The sequence below is a fragment of the Carex rostrata genome, chromosome 6, assembly GCF_964058835.1.
Source record: "Carex rostrata chromosome 6, lpCarRost1.2, whole genome shotgun sequence".
NCBI lineage: Eukaryota > Viridiplantae > Streptophyta > Magnoliopsida > Poales > Cyperaceae > Carex > Carex rostrata.
Window position 1 is genome coordinate 13427549 of NC_135923.1, and position 20067 is coordinate 13447615.

General features: G+C 36.4%; 1 protein-coding gene and 1 non-coding gene across 2 annotated transcripts; both read left to right on the top strand.

Annotated features, from left to right (window-relative positions):
• Nucleotides 1-1620: 1620 nt before the first annotated feature.
• On the top strand, nucleotides 1621-6363 carry LOC144555645 (benzaldehyde dehydrogenase, mitochondrial-like). Its single transcript, XM_078304045.1, has 11 exons — nucleotides 1621-1645; nucleotides 2044-2181; nucleotides 2893-3035; nucleotides 3774-3927; nucleotides 4039-4268; nucleotides 4351-4440; nucleotides 4640-4813; nucleotides 4912-5049; nucleotides 5380-5517; nucleotides 5691-5752; nucleotides 6039-6363. The coding sequence occupies exons 1-11, from the start codon at nucleotides 1621-1623 to the stop codon at nucleotides 6310-6312; spliced, it is 1566 nt and encodes a 521-aa protein (XP_078160171.1). The 3' UTR covers nucleotides 6313-6363.
• Nucleotides 6364-18180: 11817 nt separating this feature from the next.
• LOC144556339 (small nucleolar RNA R71) lies at nucleotides 18181-18287 on the top strand. Its single transcript, XR_013512346.1, has one exon. It is a non-coding gene; the product is annotated as a small nucleolar RNA R71 (small nucleolar RNA).
• The last annotated feature ends 1780 nt before the right edge of the window (nucleotides 18288-20067 follow it).

The window sequence follows — 20067 nt, forward strand, 5'->3', positions numbered from 1 at the left end:
AAAAATGATTTTAGTCAACAAGTTAATTTATTAGGGTAATGATTTCATCCCCTTTCCAGTCCCCTATCTGTCTCCCCCTTAATTAACGGTTTATGATAGTTAATTAATGCAATAATTAGTGGTCCCCCGCTAACTATAATTGGAAATCCCCTGCTGAACTTCAAATTTTCCTTCTCCGTGGCTTCCTTCTCCGAGTCTCTTTCTCGACATGGTGCACCGTCGAGATCCGGCAAGAAGAGCGTGGTGCACCGTCAAGATCCAGCGAGAAGAGAGAGCGTGGTGCATCGTCGAGATCCGACGAGGAGAGCGTGATGCACCGTCGAGATATGACGAGATCCGACGAGGAGAGAGTGGTGCACCGTCAAGATTCGGCGGGGAGAGCATGGTGCACCATTGGAGGGGGTCCATGCTAGCCTAGCGAAAGTTGTCACAGTGGAACATATGAATATTTTATTAGTTAGATATGAATACTTAATTTGTTAGATATGCATACTTCATGTTAGATATGAATACTTCTTGGAAGAGGTGGAGTGAGAGAGATGAATCTGACGTTTGAATGTTGAATTGTATAAATTATTTCGAACATGTATGAATACTTCATTTGTTAGATATGAATACTTTATTTGTTAGATATGCATTTCTGTTATTAGATATGAATATTTGTTAGAAGAGGTGTTCAAGAAGGGTCTGACTTTGAATTGTATAAATTATTTTAAACATGTATGAATACTTCATTAGTTAGATATGAATACTTCATTTGTTAGATATGCATTCATGTTGTTAGATATGAATATTTCTTAGAAGAGGTGTTCAAGAAGAAGGGTCTGACTTTGAATTTTGTATTGTATAAATTATTTCAAACATGTATGAATACTTCGTAATCATCAGTATGAATACTTCATTTGTTTATATATGAATACTTATTTAGTTAGATATGAATAATATATATATTCGCTGTAGTGGTCTCCAATCTTGGCAAATGTCGCTTTTAGATGGTTGCGGTCCCCAATCCAGGCTATCACAAGACGTCAGCGGTTCCTCTGGTCGTTACTAGTCCCCTCCAGTTTGTGTTTACATATGACAAATATTATAAATAATAAGTATGAATACTATAAATTCGTAGGTATGAATACTATACGTTTTAACTGTTAACTCAGAGTATGAATACTCCCATATTAGATGTCGGAGTCAGTTAGTGGTCTCCTGTCGAAAATTGTTTGTCTTTTAGTGCGGGAGACGTTTAGGTGACTGATATGGATGTACTGTTAGTTGTTTCCAATTTATTATCAATAGATTCCGACTCTGAAAATTATTTGAAACATTTGTCTATATCTTGGTTTTGTTAATTTATTATCAATAAATTCTAACCCTGAGAAAAATTCGAAACATTTTTTATATCTTGGTTTTAATATTACTGCGTAGTTGCTAGATTTTGAACCGTCTTCACTTCTTTACAGAACATCCCATTAAAGCTGTTATGTGTTCCATAATTAATATTGAACCTGATCCTAAAAAGAAATAATTACTACCTGAGAATCTGACAAGCAGTTCAAATGGTAAATTATTAGAATAATTTTTAAGAGTTCTAAGACTGCTGGCAAATAAAAAAGATGGATATACATGGCTACACCACTAATGATACATAGTACACTATTGTTGTTGCTTTATTTTTACATATTCTTTGCTAATTTGTTGTCATATAGTTTGACGTTCTAACTTCGTTGGCATTACTTTTTATTTTCTGTGATCTAAAAGTAGTATAAACAAAAAAAAAACAAAACTTATATCTTAGTTTTCATATTTATTTGAGATTTTCGACAGCTCCAATCGTAAATTCACACCTTAGACAAGAAAATCTGGGTGAACAAAATAGTCCTTTTGTAACTAATTTTCTCAGACACTTCACATTTCCTTTCTGCATATTGAGATTTTAAACTGTTGACAAGAAATAAAAAGCTAAGGGACTAAGTTTTATATAAGAACTCATGTTTAATAAAATGAAAAAAGATCTGACTATTTGATTGGTTTTATACACTCTTCTAGAAAGTAAGCTCGGAGTAGCACCAGGAATTTCCCAAAGGTTCAGTACTTCGACTGCCATAGAAGATCCGATCACACCTCCAGTTCAAGCAAATTACACACAACTCCTCATCAACGGACAGTTCGTCGATGCAGCTTCAGGTAAGTCTAATTCAACTAGCTTTACATAAAACCCAAATTTAAATGAAGAGAGATTGTGGTAATGTAACACTTGAGTATTAATTAATTTTATCTTTTTTTTTTTTTGAAGATTAGCGAAATAAACCGACTAATGAATTAATTATTCTTATCAATGTGTGCTTGTCTTGGGTTATCAATTTATCAACAATGTCTTTTTATTTTATTTTTTTTGAAAAAGCTGATAGGAGCTACCAGTAGATTTTATCACCAATGTCAACACGTAATCAAGTACTTGTGTGGTACTATTATGTACTGAGATGATCTTCATATTTTATTGGAAGCCGTACTCAATGAGAGATTGAGAGCATGAAGAAGAGAATTGCACATTAAAAATTTCTACTATTTTCTGTTGTACTGACATTGAGTTCAACATTGGCATAATTGCTTGCATACACATGTAAAATTGCCAGTTCTGATTTCCCTGTTCTTCAAGGGATATATATGATATTGTTAATTTCTTTTGTGAACAATACATGAGAAACTTATGGCTTCTTTTATTGTGCTGTTACCCATCCACCACAATTCTCAAACAACTGATTGAAACTTTATTAGCTGTAAAATTGCACATAGACAGACCCCCTAAAATTTTAGAAGTTTCTATTTGAATTAGCACTGTAATTTTCTTTATTTCTTCTTTCAGAAAATAAATCTTACATGTTAATTCTTTACCAGGAAAAACATTCCCAACCCTGGACCCACGCACAGGGGAGGTGATTGCACACATGGCAGAAGGAGATGCAGAGGATATAGAATGTGCGGTCAAAGCTGCACGCAAGGCATTCGATGAAGGTCCATGGCCAAAGATGCCAGCTTATGTATAAATTCTCTTTACTATTACTTTTATGTTGTTTAATAAATTACTAATTTTCACTGTCATGATTATACTATGCATATGAATTCCAACATCTTACATTGAATTTTTTGTCCAATTGAGATGATTAAACAGTAACTAAAACCACAACAGTTGGATATAAGTTGGGAATGGTTTTGCAGCTGATGCTCTTGTGCATAATAAATTCTATCACATAAAACCTAAAATGCATCTATATAACAGATGTCCAGTGATAAGCAGTGAGTAGAGAGAGATGGAGAGGAAAGGATTGTCAGGAAAAGGTCTCAAACTAACTTAAGACTACCTCTCTGAATGGTTGTCTCGTTTGATTATGATCTCACTGGCAATGATTAAACAAAATATAAACGGCTTAAGTTTCAGTAGCACTCTTTCCAACTAAGAAAATAAAACATATACAACCCACCCGAAATGGAGCCTAAGCTCTAAGCTCACCATTCAACCTACAGCCCGACATTTGCGACATTTTTCTTTACTGCTTTGACATCTAAATCAGCTCCAACCACATGTCTTTTGCAAAACATTGCTAAGTACTTCTGAATCATTTTTAACTATGATTATATGAGAAACATTGCAAACCGTATTTCAACATAAAAAAAGTTAATAGTAAAATTTAATGACACCCTGAAGGAATGTAGACTGCCTATGTAAATGAGATAAAATTATGATTTTAAATACTGAAACCAGCTTTTTCGGGTGACAGGAAAGATCACGCATCTTGTTTAGATTTGCGGATTTGATCGACAAGCACAATAATGAGCTGGCGGCACTGGAGTCATGGGATAATGGGAAGCCATTTGAACAGTCGGCAAAGATAGAGGTTCCTATGATGTCTCGCATCATTCGTTACTATGCTGGTAATTTATACTGTTAGTTTTCTTTCTTAATTATTTTTTAAAAAATTATATGATGTAACAAAATTTTGTACTTAAATTATCTTATTATTGGAACTTTGCAAAATTTCATAGGATGGGCTGACAAAATACACGGGTTGATTGTCCCGAGTGATGGGCCTCACCATGTGCAGGTATTGCGCGAGCCCATCGGTGTGGTGGGTCAGATCATCCCCTGGAACTTCCCTCTCCTCATGTTTTCCTGGAAGGTGGGTCCTGCTCTGGCATGTAGCAATACTGTGGTGCTCAAATCTGCTGAGCAGACTCCACTCACTGCTCTTTACGCGGCCATGCTGTTGCATGAGGTCAGTCAGTTCATAGTTGACCATCTCCTTGTTTAAATTCTGGATAATAATGTTTCCATTTTGTAAATTTAAAATGTTTCAGGCCGGGCTACCTGATGGCGTGTTGAATGTGGTGTCAGGTTTTGGGCCCAAAGCTGGTTCTGCTCTTGCTGGCCACATGGATGTTGATAAGGTACATCTCTAAAATAACTTCTCACATGCAGTTATATATTTTTCCTTGAACAATAGTTTCTTATGCCACCTGCTCAATTTCAGAAAATTATTAAGAATTCGGATAGAAGAATTACTAATCAAAGAGAGTTAGTTCTAAGACTTGTTGTTTGTAGTTCATAATTCCAACTCTTAATAATAGTTTCTTTTTCTTTGTTGAGATTGCTTTCACGGGGTCAACTGCTACTGGAAAAATCATACAAGAACTGGCAGCTAAAAGCAACATAAAGGCAGTGACACTAGAGCTTGGAGGCAAATCTCCTTTTATTGTCATGGATGATGCTGATGTTGATCAAGCTGTTGAGCTTGCACATTTTGCTATTTTCTTCAATCAGGCAAATGAACCTTTCTCTTAAAAAAAAAAATAATAAATGTCTATCTTGGGAGTTAGCATGAGGGAAAATTATAATCATTTGTTTCTCCTTTTTTTAAGGGACAATGCTGCTGCGCTGGGTCCCGCACATTTGTGCATGAACGCTTGTATGATGAGTTTGTCGAGAAGGCAAAAGCACGTGCCTTGAAGCGTGTTGTTGGTGACCCATTCAAGGAGGGAGTCGAACAAGGACCCCAAGTAATAATTTGTTTCATATTCAGAACTTCTGATTTTCCTAACAAAAAAATATCTAATGAATATTTGTGTAATCAGACTATCTTGGCTATCAAAACTTGAGATTTGAGGTCTGGGTAAATTTGTCAGAATTTCTCTAGGACAGAAAATTTCCAACTTTTTGACAGATCTCGTCATCTCGAATTTGTCTTTTACATAGGTTCTTCTATGGTACCAGTTCCTTTTGATCTTCAATTTAACCCATTTTGTGCTGGAAAACCTAAGTTAATTGTAATTATGCAATTAAACAACAAGAAATAATCTATTTGACAAAGACCAATTTGAATTTTGCAGATCGATAACAAACAACTCAACAAGATTTTGGGATACATCAAGTCTGGCATTGACTCTGGTGCCACCCTTGTGACAGGAGGAGAAAGAGCAGGAACCAAGGGTTTTTACGTCCAGCCCACCGTATTTTCTGATGTCAAGGTATATCTTTATAAAATTCCTTTTACTTTATTTTTCTCAAGTTTATTTCAGAGATTATTTCCTCTTTTTATAAGCCAATTAAATGTAGCTTATTCTTGCTCAAACAATAATTAAATACAGCATTACAGCTTATTCTTTGTGTTATTGTAGTGATGTCTTTGATGAATTTACAGGATGAGATGACCATAGCACAAGAAGAGATTTTCGGTCCGGTTCAAACCATTCTCAAGTTCAAGTAAAGCTAATAACTACTTGTGATTTCTAATATTACCTATTTACATATACTCATCTTCCAACTAGTAAAATGTTTGGATCTATCACTGATAAATCATATTTTCTGTGATATATTATATAGTTGAAACCGGTTGCTAGCAAAATTCAAGAGATCAATTTAGTCAAGTGTTTTCTCTAGCCTAAGATACCTTTTCTAAACCAGCCTATGGTCCAACCAAAGTCCCAAAATACCCTTCTCAAAGATCTGACTTACAAGTTAGAACGTTCCCTTTTCTTTTGAATAACAGGGATTTGAATGAGGTGATACAGAGGGCCAATGCGACCCCGTACGGGTTGGCGGCCGGAGTGTTCACAAACAATCTGAACTCCGCAAACACGCTGATGCGAGCACTGAGGGCAGGGACGGTGTGGATCAACTGCTATGACACATTTGACGCAGCGATTCCGTTTGGTGGGTACAAGATGAGCGGCATCGGCAGAGAGAAGGGCTTGGACAGCCTCAATAACTACCTCCAGATCAAAGCTGTTGTCACTCGTTTAAACAACTATGCTTGGTTGTGATGTTTCCCGGCATTACCAGACTTGTCATGGTCTTTTGAGAAGGAGGATGATTTGGAATTTCACACAAGCTTATAAATAATTAGTCAATACTTTTTAGAAATAAATCCATTTTATGTTTGAGCTTTAGTTTTCATGAAAAAAACTACACAATCTGCATCTATATTCAATTTCACACAAGCAAGAAAGGTATAGTAGAGACTAGCCTTTAGTTTAGTGGCAAAGGCAATGTTCTCTGTGTGGAAGGTTGAGATTCGAAACATGAAGGAATAATTATTTGTATATGTTAAATAGTTGGATAATTTAACTTCCAACCTTTATTAAAAAAAATATAGATATAGTAACTTCTAATACCATCTTTCTCTTCCTCTTTAATTTATAGCCTCCATATATTATTTATATTATATTCTGTTTGATTTTATATTATCTATTGATTTTTTGCTATTGAGTATGGCTTAAATACCACTAACAACTTAATATTTGGTGTAAAAATCACTATGTAAAATTTTTTATTCCGAATATAAATATCATTGCTCGTTATTGTTTTACTGATATCCACCTACGGAGTGCTAATCATTACCTAAAATAATGAGCCCTTAAGTTAATTATGTAGCAAATAAAATGTTTAGGTACAAAAGCAGTCATTGCTCTTGGGTATAATGCTATTTAAATTTTATATTTAATAATTTTGTAAAAGTTAAAATATTTAGAAAATTTGACGTTGAATTTGGAAGAAAAAAAAACCAAGAAGGTTGGTCTAGGGAAATCCATCCCTGTGAAACCACTTGGTTGCACCTATCTCATAAAATCAGGAGAAAATTATTTGGAATTAATTTTTTTAAATTCACCATCAGATTTCCTAAAAGTTTAATTTAGGAATTAATTTTGATCAGCAAAATTTTTTCTGACAGGACTAACGGAGAAACAATAATACTATTAGAAAATGCGAATGGACGATTTGGGATTTTCAAATAGGTTAGCACAGGTTATAGACCCATTAATAGATGATTCCCAAGCAGCCTTTGTTAAGGGTAGACTTATAGGGGATAACATAATTATTGCCCATGAAATCTTACACCAGACTAGAATCACCAAACAACAAGGCATATTACTCAAATTAGATTTTGAGAAAGCCTTTGATAAGGTAAACTGGGACTTTCTTTTTGAAATCTTAATAGCAAGGGGTTTTGGAAACCTTTTTATTAATTGGATTAGAGACATATTAGTTAGTGGCAGAACCTGTGTATCCCTCAATGGAAACCAAGGATCCTATTTTCCCTGCAAGAAAGGTCTAAGACAAGGAGACCCATTGTCCCCCCTTTTATTTGATTTAGCTGCAGATGCATTAAATAAAGTACTTAGTAGGGCTCAAACAGCTGGCCTCATTTCTGGTTTAGGATTATTTCCAAACAATTTTAAAGTCCTGAATTTACACTTTGCTGACGATACCCTCCTTTTCCTTGAAGCTAAACCCACCATGATTGAACATTTAAAATTCATACTTTTAGGCTTTGAATCTCTCTCAGGGCTGAAAATTAATTTTGCCAAAAGTGCATTGGTCCCTCTAAACATCTCTCAAGAGCTAGCCAATTCTTTGTCTAGTCAACTTGGTTGCCAACTCACATCTTTGCCAATCACATACTTAGGAGTTCCCCTTCATATGAAGAAACTTAGTACCTCAGATTGGAAACCACTAATTTCCAAAATTGAGAAACAATTGCAATCATGGAAGGGCTCACTTTTATCATTGAGGGGGGCGGGGGGAGGGGGGGGGGGGGGGGGGGGAGGGTAACACTTATCAATTCAGTTATCATTGCCATCCCCTTATACTGGTTATCAATTTATAAAATGCCAGTATTAATTAGAAATATCATAGACAAAATTAGAAGAAAATTTTTATGGTCAAGTTCCACCTCTACCCTTAGGAAAAAATACCACTTGATCAAGTGGGACCATCTTTGTTTGGGCAAAGAACAGGGAGGTTTAGGTATCCTCAACTTAGAGCGAATGAACATATCACTTTTAGCAAAGTGGTGGTTTAGATTCAAGGATCCAACAACAGTTGGCAAATGGAAGGAATTACTTACTTATAAATACAGTCCATCAGGTTTAGATATACCCAGAATTTCTTCCTTCTGGTCTGGTATCATATCTATAAAACATATTGTAGAACTAGGAATTAATAGGGTAATAGGTAATGGCAACGATACCCTTTTTTGGCTAGATAGATGGTCTGGTGAATGTGCCTTATACTGCACTTACCCAAATTTATTCCAAAATGTCCTAAACCCCACAATTACTGTCTCCAGAGCTTATACACATACCAATATTAATATTCAATTCACCAGACAGCTTACTGGTTCACTCCTTACTGAATGGAATATGTTACTCTCTTCCTTACCCTTCTCTTCAGTCTTTACCAATATCTCACAACCAGATAAAATTTTTTGGCGATGGCACACATCAGGACAATTTACAGTAAAATCTTTATACAAATGGCTTGAGTATGGAGGGATTAAAAACACAACTTACACCACACTCTGGAAAACAAAAATCCCCCTTAAAATCAAGATATTCATATGGCTAGTTAAACAGGGCAAAATATTAACTAAAGACAATTTAGCTAAGAAGGGATGGATAGGAGACCAAACTTGTGTTTTCTGTAATGCATTGGAAACTATAGACCATTTATTTGTCACTTGTCCTGTTATCAATTCAATTTGGACCTGGATAGCTTCACACAACAATTTTACTTTTAATTGTGAATGTCTCAATGACCTTTGGCTGCTAGATGCCAGGATACCTTTAAAAGACAGATTCTTAATTGAATTACTTAGGGCTGCAACTATATGGATAATTTGGTTAGCTAGGAATAAAATTTGTTTTAATAGTACTGCCATACCAACTGTTTCTTCCCTAGGTTCTCAAATTATTTCATTAACATCCTTCTGGTGTAAAATTAATTCTGATGATTCTTATTTTAAATTAGAGAAAAGGTTTTTGTCCACAGCCTTCTGTCCACCATTTGTCCACAAACATTATCCACTCCCAGTTTAACTAAATTTGCTCCCCACCGTTAAACCACGGCTCTCATGCCTATTTAAACCTCTCTTCTTCTCCGATCGTTTATTTTCATTTTTTGAATCGATGAGACCGCTCCCTCCGCCACTGTTCTTCCCTTCCGCCCCCCGTCGCCTCCTCGCGCCAGACTCCTCCGCCACTGTTCTTCCCGCCCGCTCCCTACACCGCTCCCTACACTGTCCAGTCAGATCGTCATCGTCAGATCTCACATCTACGTTGAGATCTCACATCTACCTCATATGGCTTCACGTACATGAACGAGACCGTGTGGACAGCCATGGCTGGTGCGGTGGTGCTCGATGCTGACTTTATAGATGGATCTGGAGGCGATATGAAGAAGAAAATCGCTAGTTCATTCAAATAAATTTGGATCTGGAGGCGATATGAAGAAGAAAATCGCTAGTTCATTAAAATCGCTAGTTCATTCAAAATCATTTCGCTAGTTCCCTGATCGGTGTCCTTCGCTCTTCAATCAAGCCCTTCGCTCTTCATTTGTCTCTGTCCTTCATTTGCTTCAATCAAGTACTGGTTCGATTTCGGCTCGCTACTCCGAACAGTGAATGCATTGTTTCAAGCTTTGGTAAGAAATATTGTACATTTCTGATTCATTTTTCCTTTGCAATGTCGATTTTAATTGAGATTACTGACTCGATCTCATTTAATTGAGAAAAGAAATGATAGAGAGGCGATATGGAGTATTGATCTGTTAATTTTAGTGTACTGCCCCGTTAATTTTACAGTATTCATCTTGTCATTTTACAGTATTCATCTTGTGAAAATCTGGAGGAAATAGATGATAGAGAGGTGATATGGAGTATTAATCTGTTAATTTTACAATATTGCCTTGTTAATTTTACAGTATTCATCTTGTCATTTTACAGTATTCATCTTGTGAAAATCTGGAAGAAAGAGATGATAGAGAGGCGATATGGAGTATTGATCTGTTAATTTTATAGTATTGCCCCGTTAATTTTACAGTATTCATCTTGTCATTTTATAGTATTCATCTTGTGAAAATCTGGAGGAAAGAGATGATAGAAAGGCGATATGGAGTATTGATTTGTTAATTTTACAGTATTTATCTTGTAATTTTACAGTATTCATCTTGTAATTTTACAGTATTCATCTTGTGAAAATCTGAAAGAAAAAGATGATAGAAAGGCTTCTTACTCATCCGAACAATATTCAATTGAAAATTCTACTGTATACAAGATTCAATTTTACAGTTCTGTTGATTCAATTTTACAGTATACAAGATTCAATTGTAAATTTTACTGTGTAGAAGATTCAATTTTACAGTATACAAGATTCAATTGAAAATTTTACAGTATACAAGATTCAATTTTACAGTATACAAGATTCAATTTTACAGTATACAATATTCAATTTTACAGTATACAATATTCAATTTTACAGTATACAAGATTCAACCGTGTTAATAACCGCTAATAACTAACTCTAACTGCCAATAACTTCCTATAACTGTAATTTTCGAAAGTACAGTTTGAAAGTACATTTATTTTGTCATGTTGTGCAAGTTGCACTCTTTTTCTAACTATCATGGGACCACTTCAAATAGTTGCTGGATGTTTTGTGATTAAGTGATATATTTTATGTGATATATTGTATAATTATACAGCATGTAGAAGTAATTTTACAGTATTCGCGCAAGTCAAAGCTGTGGACAAATGGTGGACAAAAGGCTGTGGACAATTAGACGCCTCCTAAATATTAACCTTGATCCTTCCAATGGATACCTCTTCTCTGTCTCAGTCAGGCCTTATAATCCTCTCGGAGACCGATACATCCAGGGAGGAAGAGTACAACTGGGATTCCGAGGAAGAACCCTTTCTTGGGTTAGAGGGACCAGACCTGGATGAATATCTCAGAGACATGGCAGCCATTGAAGCACTGGATGCAGCACATTCCTCACACCCAGCTCTTCTAATGCAAGCTCCTCCACAACCTATTGAAACTTGACTTGTTGTTTGTAATATTTTGGTTGTTCTAGACTGTTAATTCTAGCATGATCTAGTTAGTGCTTCCCATATTGTATATGTAGATATTCTTCATATTGCTTCACAATTGAAGAATCATTTAATCATCCTTTAGTATATTTTGTACTGTGCTGTATCATCATTATTGTAAAAACAACTAGTTTCTAATGAAACAGGTGACATTAGTCATTATTATCGAAAAAAATGTAGTACTATCAAATATATTTGTTTTCCACGCATTGAACGCAGATCATTTTCCATTGCGTAACTTCTGATTTCTGTTTATCTTTTTTTACTCGAATAGTAGGTTTCAGTTTCATCCATCAAGAATTAAAGATTGCCCAATGATTTTCTTTTCTACAACATCTTTTATCTCAATCGATCGGAGCCGTTCTTGTTTAATTGTTACAAAAAAGCAGTTCAAGTACGTACCACATTTTTTTAAATCTCAAATGATCTGCGTTTAATGCGTGGATTAATCGGATACAAAACTAGAGTATAAATATATGTTTAAACAAGACAATTTCTCGAAAAAGACTTATACTATTAAATAAGACTGCGATGGATATCTACAATTAGAAACACTATGCTTAGGATGAGGGGTAGAATAGAGAGAGTTGACCCTATAAAGAAGTATTAATTGTACTCTAGAGAGATTTTATTTCATAATTAGAGTGATATAATTAGTGTCCTTGTAAAAAACTTTTTTTTATCAAATTTATACTCAGTAATTGCTAACAACCTTAAAATATATATATATAGAGAGAGAGAGAGTTAGGCTGGGGTGCTATGGATAGCATAGAGGCCTCTATGCTACGGCTCAATATTCGAGTTTTCAAAATCCAAACGGTCGATCCGAACTGTTCATCTTATTCTCCATATTAATATCTGCTTGGAGACCAAATTTTACATTTTTCTAAATTTTTTTACTATTTATTAAGTATTTTACAAAATTGTTGATCCAACGGTGGCTGCACAAAACAGTAAAACCGTTGGATTAGCAATTTTCAAAGTGACTTAATAAATAGTAAAAAAATTCAGAAAATTATAAAATTTGGTCTCCAAGCAGATATTAATATGGAGAATAAGATGAACGGTTCGGATCGACCGTTTGGATTTTGAAAACTCGAATATTGAGCCGTAGCATAGAGGCCTCTATGCTATCCATAGCACCCCAGCCTAACTATATATATATATATATATATATATATATATATAGAGTACGGCTAACGCGCTTCCTCTAGCATATGGGCCGAAATGCTTCCGGTAGAAATTTGAAATTTTAAAATCCAAAAAGTCGATCTAAACCGTTCATCTTCTTCTCCATATTAATATCTGCTTGGAGACCAAATTTTACATTTTTCTGAATTTTTTTACTATTTATTAAGCCACTTTGAAAATCGCTGATCCAACGGTCGCTTCTGATTTTTACTGTTTGGCAAGCCACCGTTGGATCAGCAATTTTCAAAGTGGCTTAATAAATAGTAAAAAATTTCAGAAAAATGTAAAATTTGGTCTCCAAGCAGATATTAATTGATGTAATTTTGGTAGCTTATCAATTTAATCCCTAATTCTAATACAATTCGGTCACAAGCGTATGACCTTATCGCTTAGTAATTTGGGTATCGAACCACAGAGAGGTATTGTAAGTACTGGTTTCCCGGTTTTCAGTAATCTAGACAAGCAAATATTGAGTGGTTTTCTTTTAAACTTAATTATAAAAATGCTGGATGAATTAACTAAATGCAGAATGAATTATAAACTAATGCAGACTAAATTCCAGAAACTCAGCCTAAATTCCAGACAGAATGCAGATTGAATTATCTGAATGCAACAGAATGCAGATTGAACTCCAGAAACAGTAAATAACGAGAAAAATCAGAGAGAATGAATATCTAGGGTTATGGTTTCACTATGATACTTTTAATTATTTATTTATAATTGTTTTTATAATATTTGGGTTGCAATTATTGAGGGGGTGTTATCCTAAGGTAGATGTTTATCCACTTTCGTGGCTTCGCACCGTATCTAGATTAAATAGGTCTCCTACGTTCGTGGCTTACCAGTTTTAATCTAAACCCATTAAGCTATTTGATAACCCATGTTTTTCCCCAAAAGCCTTTTGGACTACTTTCGTAGCTCCGAGTACTTAAGTTTGTTTATGTTGTTCTAGCAATTCAATTTCTCATTTCGGTCCATCACCAAATTCACCTAATATTATTTGTATAACTATGATTATTTTAAAAAGTACTTCTAATATAAATTTCTCCTTTCGGTCTCAATTTATTATTAGCGGATCCCTTAATAAAATAAGAAATAATTAAACAAACCAAGCAAGCATTCATAAACAAATCAATATCACAACCACAAATAAAATTCAAACAATTAAATTAACATAACAAAAGTATCAAGTTACTCCCATATCCCTAGATAAAATGTTTAGCCAAGCATAATTTCAACACAAACACAAGTCATATTTGCTTCCATTGAAATCAGAAAAATAACAGAAAAAGAGAATAAAAACTCCCTTAAATCCAGTACAATTCCTTTGCTTCGATTTGCCTCTGGCCGACTTCCCTTCTCTTCAATTCTTTTCTTCTGGCCGATCCTCTCTCCCAGAAATTAAAGTGCAAAGATTAAAAGCAAAAATTAAAATCCAGATGGTGTCGGTTTTGTCCAGAGCCGAAATATATCTCCTCCTCCAATCTAAACTTTTGGTAATTAATTAAATGGGCCAAATCAGCCAGCCATGCAATCCCATCGAAATGCAACTTCTATTGGAAACAAATATGCGTCAGGTGAATCAGCCAACTCAAATGATTTAATTCCTGTAGAAAAGATTATTTCCTCCATTTGTTTCTCCATTCGGCTTGGATCTTTTGTGCACATGCAAATCGTACGGTTTCGTGCTCCAATTCTACAATAATTAACAACTTGCGCAGTATCTTTTGTCTTGACTAACATTAACTAAAATAAAACAAAATGATAAACAAAATAAAACAAAACAAGGTAATTAGGACTAATTTTGGGCTTAATTATATGTCAATTAATGCGTTAAATTATGGTTCATCAAACTCCCCCAAACTTAAACTTTGCTTGCCCTCAAGCAAAACAAATCCAAACCAGGGTTCGCGGTTGATTCTATTACCATGAGTTCCTTGAGAAAAATATGTAAGTGGAAAATCCTAGAGATCATGTTTGGGAATCAAATGTTTACCATTAAAGGTCAAAGAATTCTAAGGATATAATTAGGGTAATTTTGGTTCACACCACACATAAACAACAAATTTGTCATGACTATACTACAATACGAATAATAGACCTCCTAAATTATTTTCTTCTAGATCATGTAATTGAGAACTCTAAATTTTCTCACAAATTGACTTTTGGGGAATTGTTTCGAAGTGGGGGCATAATAAGATATTATTTATTTATTTTCTTTTTCTCTCTTTTGTTTTTTTCTTTTTTTATGACAAAGGCTTCCCTATTCTCGATAAGTTGACAATAATTAGGGTGCTTTGCATACTCATAATCCCTTTTTCCCTTATCTTCGCGCGAATACAAACATGGGGCACATGAATGCACCCGGCTACTTATCGGGCCGAGATCAGCGGAGTAGTGTGTCAGTTTTTTTTTTTTTTTTTTTTTAATTTATTTTTTATTATGCCCTTTTCTGTTTTTGAGCTTTCTGTTTTTCTTATACACCCCCCTTCTACTAATTCCAACATGTTTTTGCAAAATCATTTAGGTTCTCAAATCCTTGTTCTTAAAGAAAATGAATTCCAAAGAGCTATTAATCGAGCAATTTAATCAAGACAATTCGAATGCGTATTGTGGTGTTAGTAAAACATCCCCTCACTACATCCCTTGATATCTCTTAAAATTCAATAATAAACATCCAATACCAAACATAATTCCTAAAATTTTGCCATTTCCACATTTAACCCAAAAGAAATCATAGTTTAACCTAAATGCAATATGAAACCTATGAAACCTAAATAAAACAAAGAAAATCAAAGAGAGACTTTTAATTCAACTCCCCCAAACTTAAAATCTGCATTGTCCCTAATGCAGACATAGAGATAAAGAAATGAAGAAAGAAAAATAGGGAAGCTGAAAAATAATACCTGATCATGGCTGTGGTGGAGGATCAAGGCCTTGCTTGATGAAGTGGTCGTATAACTCCTTCTGCCAATGAAAGTTATGCTCGGTTATCAGGTCCGGGTGTTCAGGTGGTAGAAGTGGACGTGGGATGTGCTTTAGGATGGCGCTCATTTGTCGAATCGGTGGTGGTGCGTCGTCTTCAATGTCATCTATGGCCACTCCTTGGACTGTAGCTGCTGATGTCCGAGAGAGAGAGTCAGTCACTGTGAGAGAGGGTGGCAGTGGGGACGGTGAGAGGGAGAGGGGTTTTGGCGGTGGAGATTGTGGGGGCAGCGTAGGATAGGGTGGAAGTGGGGGCGGTGGTTGTGTAGAGAGAGGGGTTTCGGTGGTCGGTGGTGCTGTCGGTGAGAAGGAGGAAGGTTGAGCGGCGGCTATGGAGAAGGAGGAACGACAGTGCGGCAGTGCTGTGTAGTGGCGGCGGGAGAGAGAAAGGTGGAGCGGTGGCGGCACTGTCACTAGAAGAGAGAGGGAGGAGCGACGCTGTGTGGGAGAGGGGTTTCGGCACTGGAGAGAAAGAAAGGAAGAAAGGAGGGGGGTTCGGTTGGTAGGGTTTAATGGGATGGGGTCGGTTCGGGTTGGGTTAAGTCCGTGTCTGAGTTTGATTGCCATCAAAGTGTGAAAGGGAATGCAACCTGCATTGTTCTGGATGAAGCCTGCATTTTCAGCAATGGTGCCTGCATTGCTTAAAGTGCAGCATGCATTTTTCTGTGCAGACACGCAATCATCAGTGCAGCTTGCATTGTCGATTCGGGCTACACTTGCTGGTGCAAGTAGTTTGGAGTTGAGAGAGTCATGCTCGATCTCATCCTCTTCACCACTCGGGGAAGATTGGTCTTCGGGATTACTCGAAAGGGATTCAGAAGTGTTTTTCGAAATAAGCTCATCAAAGAACTCTCTGACAATCCCATCAATCGTCTCAATCATGTAACATGAGTTATCATCATCAGAGGGATATTTGATGGTTTTAGAAAGATTGAATTCCACCTTTTGTTTTCCTGAGTTCAGGGAGAGCTTGCCATTTTTCACGTCAATTTGAGTGCCTGCAGTCGCAAGAAAAGGTCTCCCTAGAATGATAGGAATGTGTGAATCTTCTTCCATCTCGACAATCACAAAGTCCGTGGGAAAACACATTTTGCCCACTCTTACAGCAACGTCCCTAAGCATCCCCTTGGGATATCTAACTGATCGATCGGCTAATTGAAGAGAAATGCGAGTAGGCTCCAACTCACCAAGGCCAAGCTTCTCAAAGACACTTAGGGGCATCAAACTCACGCTTGCTCCAAGATCGCACAAGGCTTTTTTAAATTTGGTGTTGCCAATGACACAAGGGATTGAGAAACTCCCAGGGTCTTTCAATTTTCGGGGCAACTTGTTTTGAAGGACTGCACTACACTCCTTCGTCAATGCCACTGTGCTACACTCTTCGAGTTTTCTTTTATTGGACAAAATGTCTTTCAAGAACTTAGCGTAAGAGGGCATTTCTGTCAAGACATCGGTAAATGGAACGTTGACTTGCAACTTTTTCAACATTTCAAGAAATTTACCAAATTGTTTGTCAAGTTTTGCTTTGATAAATCTTTGTGGGAAAGGAAGTGGGGGCTTGTATGGAGGTGGTTCGACGTACTTAGGCTCCTCACTTTCACTCTCTTTATTCTCTATGACACCTGCATTGTCGTCAGTGCGGCCTGCATTTTCGTCAGTGCGGCCTGCATTTTGTTGTGCAGGTGTATCTTCCCCGATGTAGCCTGCATTGTCGTCAGTCAATACGAGCTTCATTGGTGGAGTTGGATCAATCGTTTGCTTCCCACTTTGCAGAGTCACCGCATTGCATTGCTCTCGAGGATTGATTTCTGGCTGACCAGGTAGTGTGCCTGGAGCTCTTGAAGAGGAGCTCGCTTGTTGGGAAAATTGGAAAAATTGTGTTTCTAGCATTCTATTTTGGGTTGCTAGTTGGTCAATTTTTGATGCTAAATTGGAGATATTTTTGTCCTGATCATTCATTCGTTGGTCTTGTTTTGTCACAAAATTCTCAAGCAAGGTTTCTAGACTAGACTTTTGTGGGGCTGGTTGAGGGTTAAACTGCCTTGGAGCAAAACCAGGAGGTTGATTATTCTGTTGGGGAATTGCATTCGGGTTATTATTCTTCCAAGAGAAATTGGGGTGATTCCTCCAACCAGGATTGTATGTGTTTGAAAAAGGGTCATTTTCGGGCCTACCAAAACCATTTAAAGCGTTTACTTGTTCAATTTCTGACTCTCGAAATTGAGAATTGCCAAGCTGGCATTCAAGAGTCGAATGGTCACCAGTCCCACAATTGTCACAAGAAAATAGATTACCTGTGCTGACTGCATTTACGTTAAGTTTATCTAACCTCTTTGTGAGAGCATCAAACTTGGCAGAGAGAAGCGTGACTGCATCGACCTCATGCCTACCTGGTGTAGCCCTTGGTGCGGCTGGTGTAGGCCTTTCTGAAGTCCATTGATGGTGGTTGAGAGCCATGTCCTCAATCAATGTGTATGCATCATCTACCCCACGATTCATTAATGCTCCATTTGCAGCTGCATCAATGGTTAATCGAGTGTTATAATTCAATCCATTGTAAAAGGTCTGAACTATCAACCATTTCTCTAAACCATGATGTGGACAGATCCTAATCAATTCCTTGAACCGTTCCCAAGCCTCATAAAGAGACTCACCATCTTTTTGGACAAAAGAGGTGATTTGGTTCCTGAGTTGAGCTGTTTTGCTAGGTGGAAAATACTTAGCAAGAAAAGCCTGAGCAAGCTCCTCCCAGGTGGTGATGGTACCGGCTGGTAATGAATGTAACCATGCCCTAGCCCTACCTGTCAGTGAGAATGGGAATAACCTAAGTCTAATGGCATCATCAGACACACCATTAACCTTAAAGGTATTACAAATTTCAAGAAAAATGGACAGGTGCAGGTTTGGGTCTTCATTTGGTAAACCAGTAAATTGGTTCTGTTGGACCATTCCCAAAATTGCAGTTTTAATTTCAAAATTGTTTGCAGCCACTGTAGGTGCACGGATGCTGGAAGTGATGTTTTGCGTGGAGGGGATGGCGAACTCGCGCAAAGATCTCGGTCGTTCCGCCATCAGTGGTGGTTCTGTACCAACATGGATGGTTTGATTGTTGGGGTCAGCCAGTTCTGGATGACTTCTCAGAAATGCACGAGTTATCGGCCGATGAGCAACAGGGGCCAGTATCGTGCGAATCTAGAAAAAGAAATAGATTAGTTTAAAGAAAATAAGGAAATAAGAACAAAAAGAAAATATCTAGTCTCACTTACAAACCGGTTGTACCAATATTCCGTTACCTCCCCGGCAACGGCGCCAGAAAAGCTTGATGTAATTTTGGTAGCTTATCAATTTAATCCCTAATTCTAATACAATTCGGTCACAAGCGTATGACCTTATCGCTTAGTAATTTGGGTATCGAACCACAGAGAGGTATTGTAAGTACTGGTTTCCCGGTTTTCAGTAATCTAGACAAGCAAATATTGAGTGGTTTTCTTTTAAACTTAATTATAAAAATGCTGGATGAATTAACTAAATGCAGAATGAATTATAAACTAATGCAGACTAAATTCCAGAAACTCAGCCTAAATTCCAGACAGAATGCAGATTGAATTATCTGAATGCAACAGAATGCAGATTGAACTCCAGAAACAGTAAATAACGAGAAAAATCAGAGAGAATGAATATCTAGGGTTATGGTTTCACTATGATACTTTTAATTATTTATTTATAATTGTTTTTATAATATTTGGGTTGCAATTATTGAGGGGGTGTTATCCTAAGGTAGATGTTTATCCACTTTCGTGGCTTCGCACCGTATCTAGATTAAATAGGTCTCCTACGTTCGTGGCTTACCAGTTTTAATCTAAACCCATTAAGCTATTTGATAACCCATGTTTTTCCCCAAAAGCCTTTTGGACTACTTTCGTAGCTCCGAGTACTTAAGTTTGTTTATGTTGTTCTAGCAATTCAATTTCTCATTTCGGTCCATCACCAAATTCACCTAATATTATTTGTATAACTATGATTATTTTAAAAAGTACTTCTAATATAAATTTCTCCTTTCGGTCTCAATTTATTATTAGCGGATCCCTTAATAAAATAAGAAATAATTAAACAAACCAAGCAAGCATTCATAAACAAATCAATATCACAACCACAAATAAAATTCAAACAATTAAATTAACATAACAAAAGTATCAAGTTACTCCCATATCCCTAGATAAAATGTTTAGCCAAGCATAATTTCAACACAAACACAAGTCATATTTGCTTCCATTGAAATCAGAAAAATAACAGAAAAAGAGAATAAAAACTCCCTTAAATCCAGTACAATTCCTTTGCTTCGATTTGCCTCTGGCCGACTTCCCTTCTCTTCAATTCTTTTCTTCTGGCCGAATCCTCTCTCCCAGAAATTAAAGTGCAAAGATTAAAAGCAAAAATTAAAATCCAGATGGTGTCGGTTTTGTCCAGAGCCGAA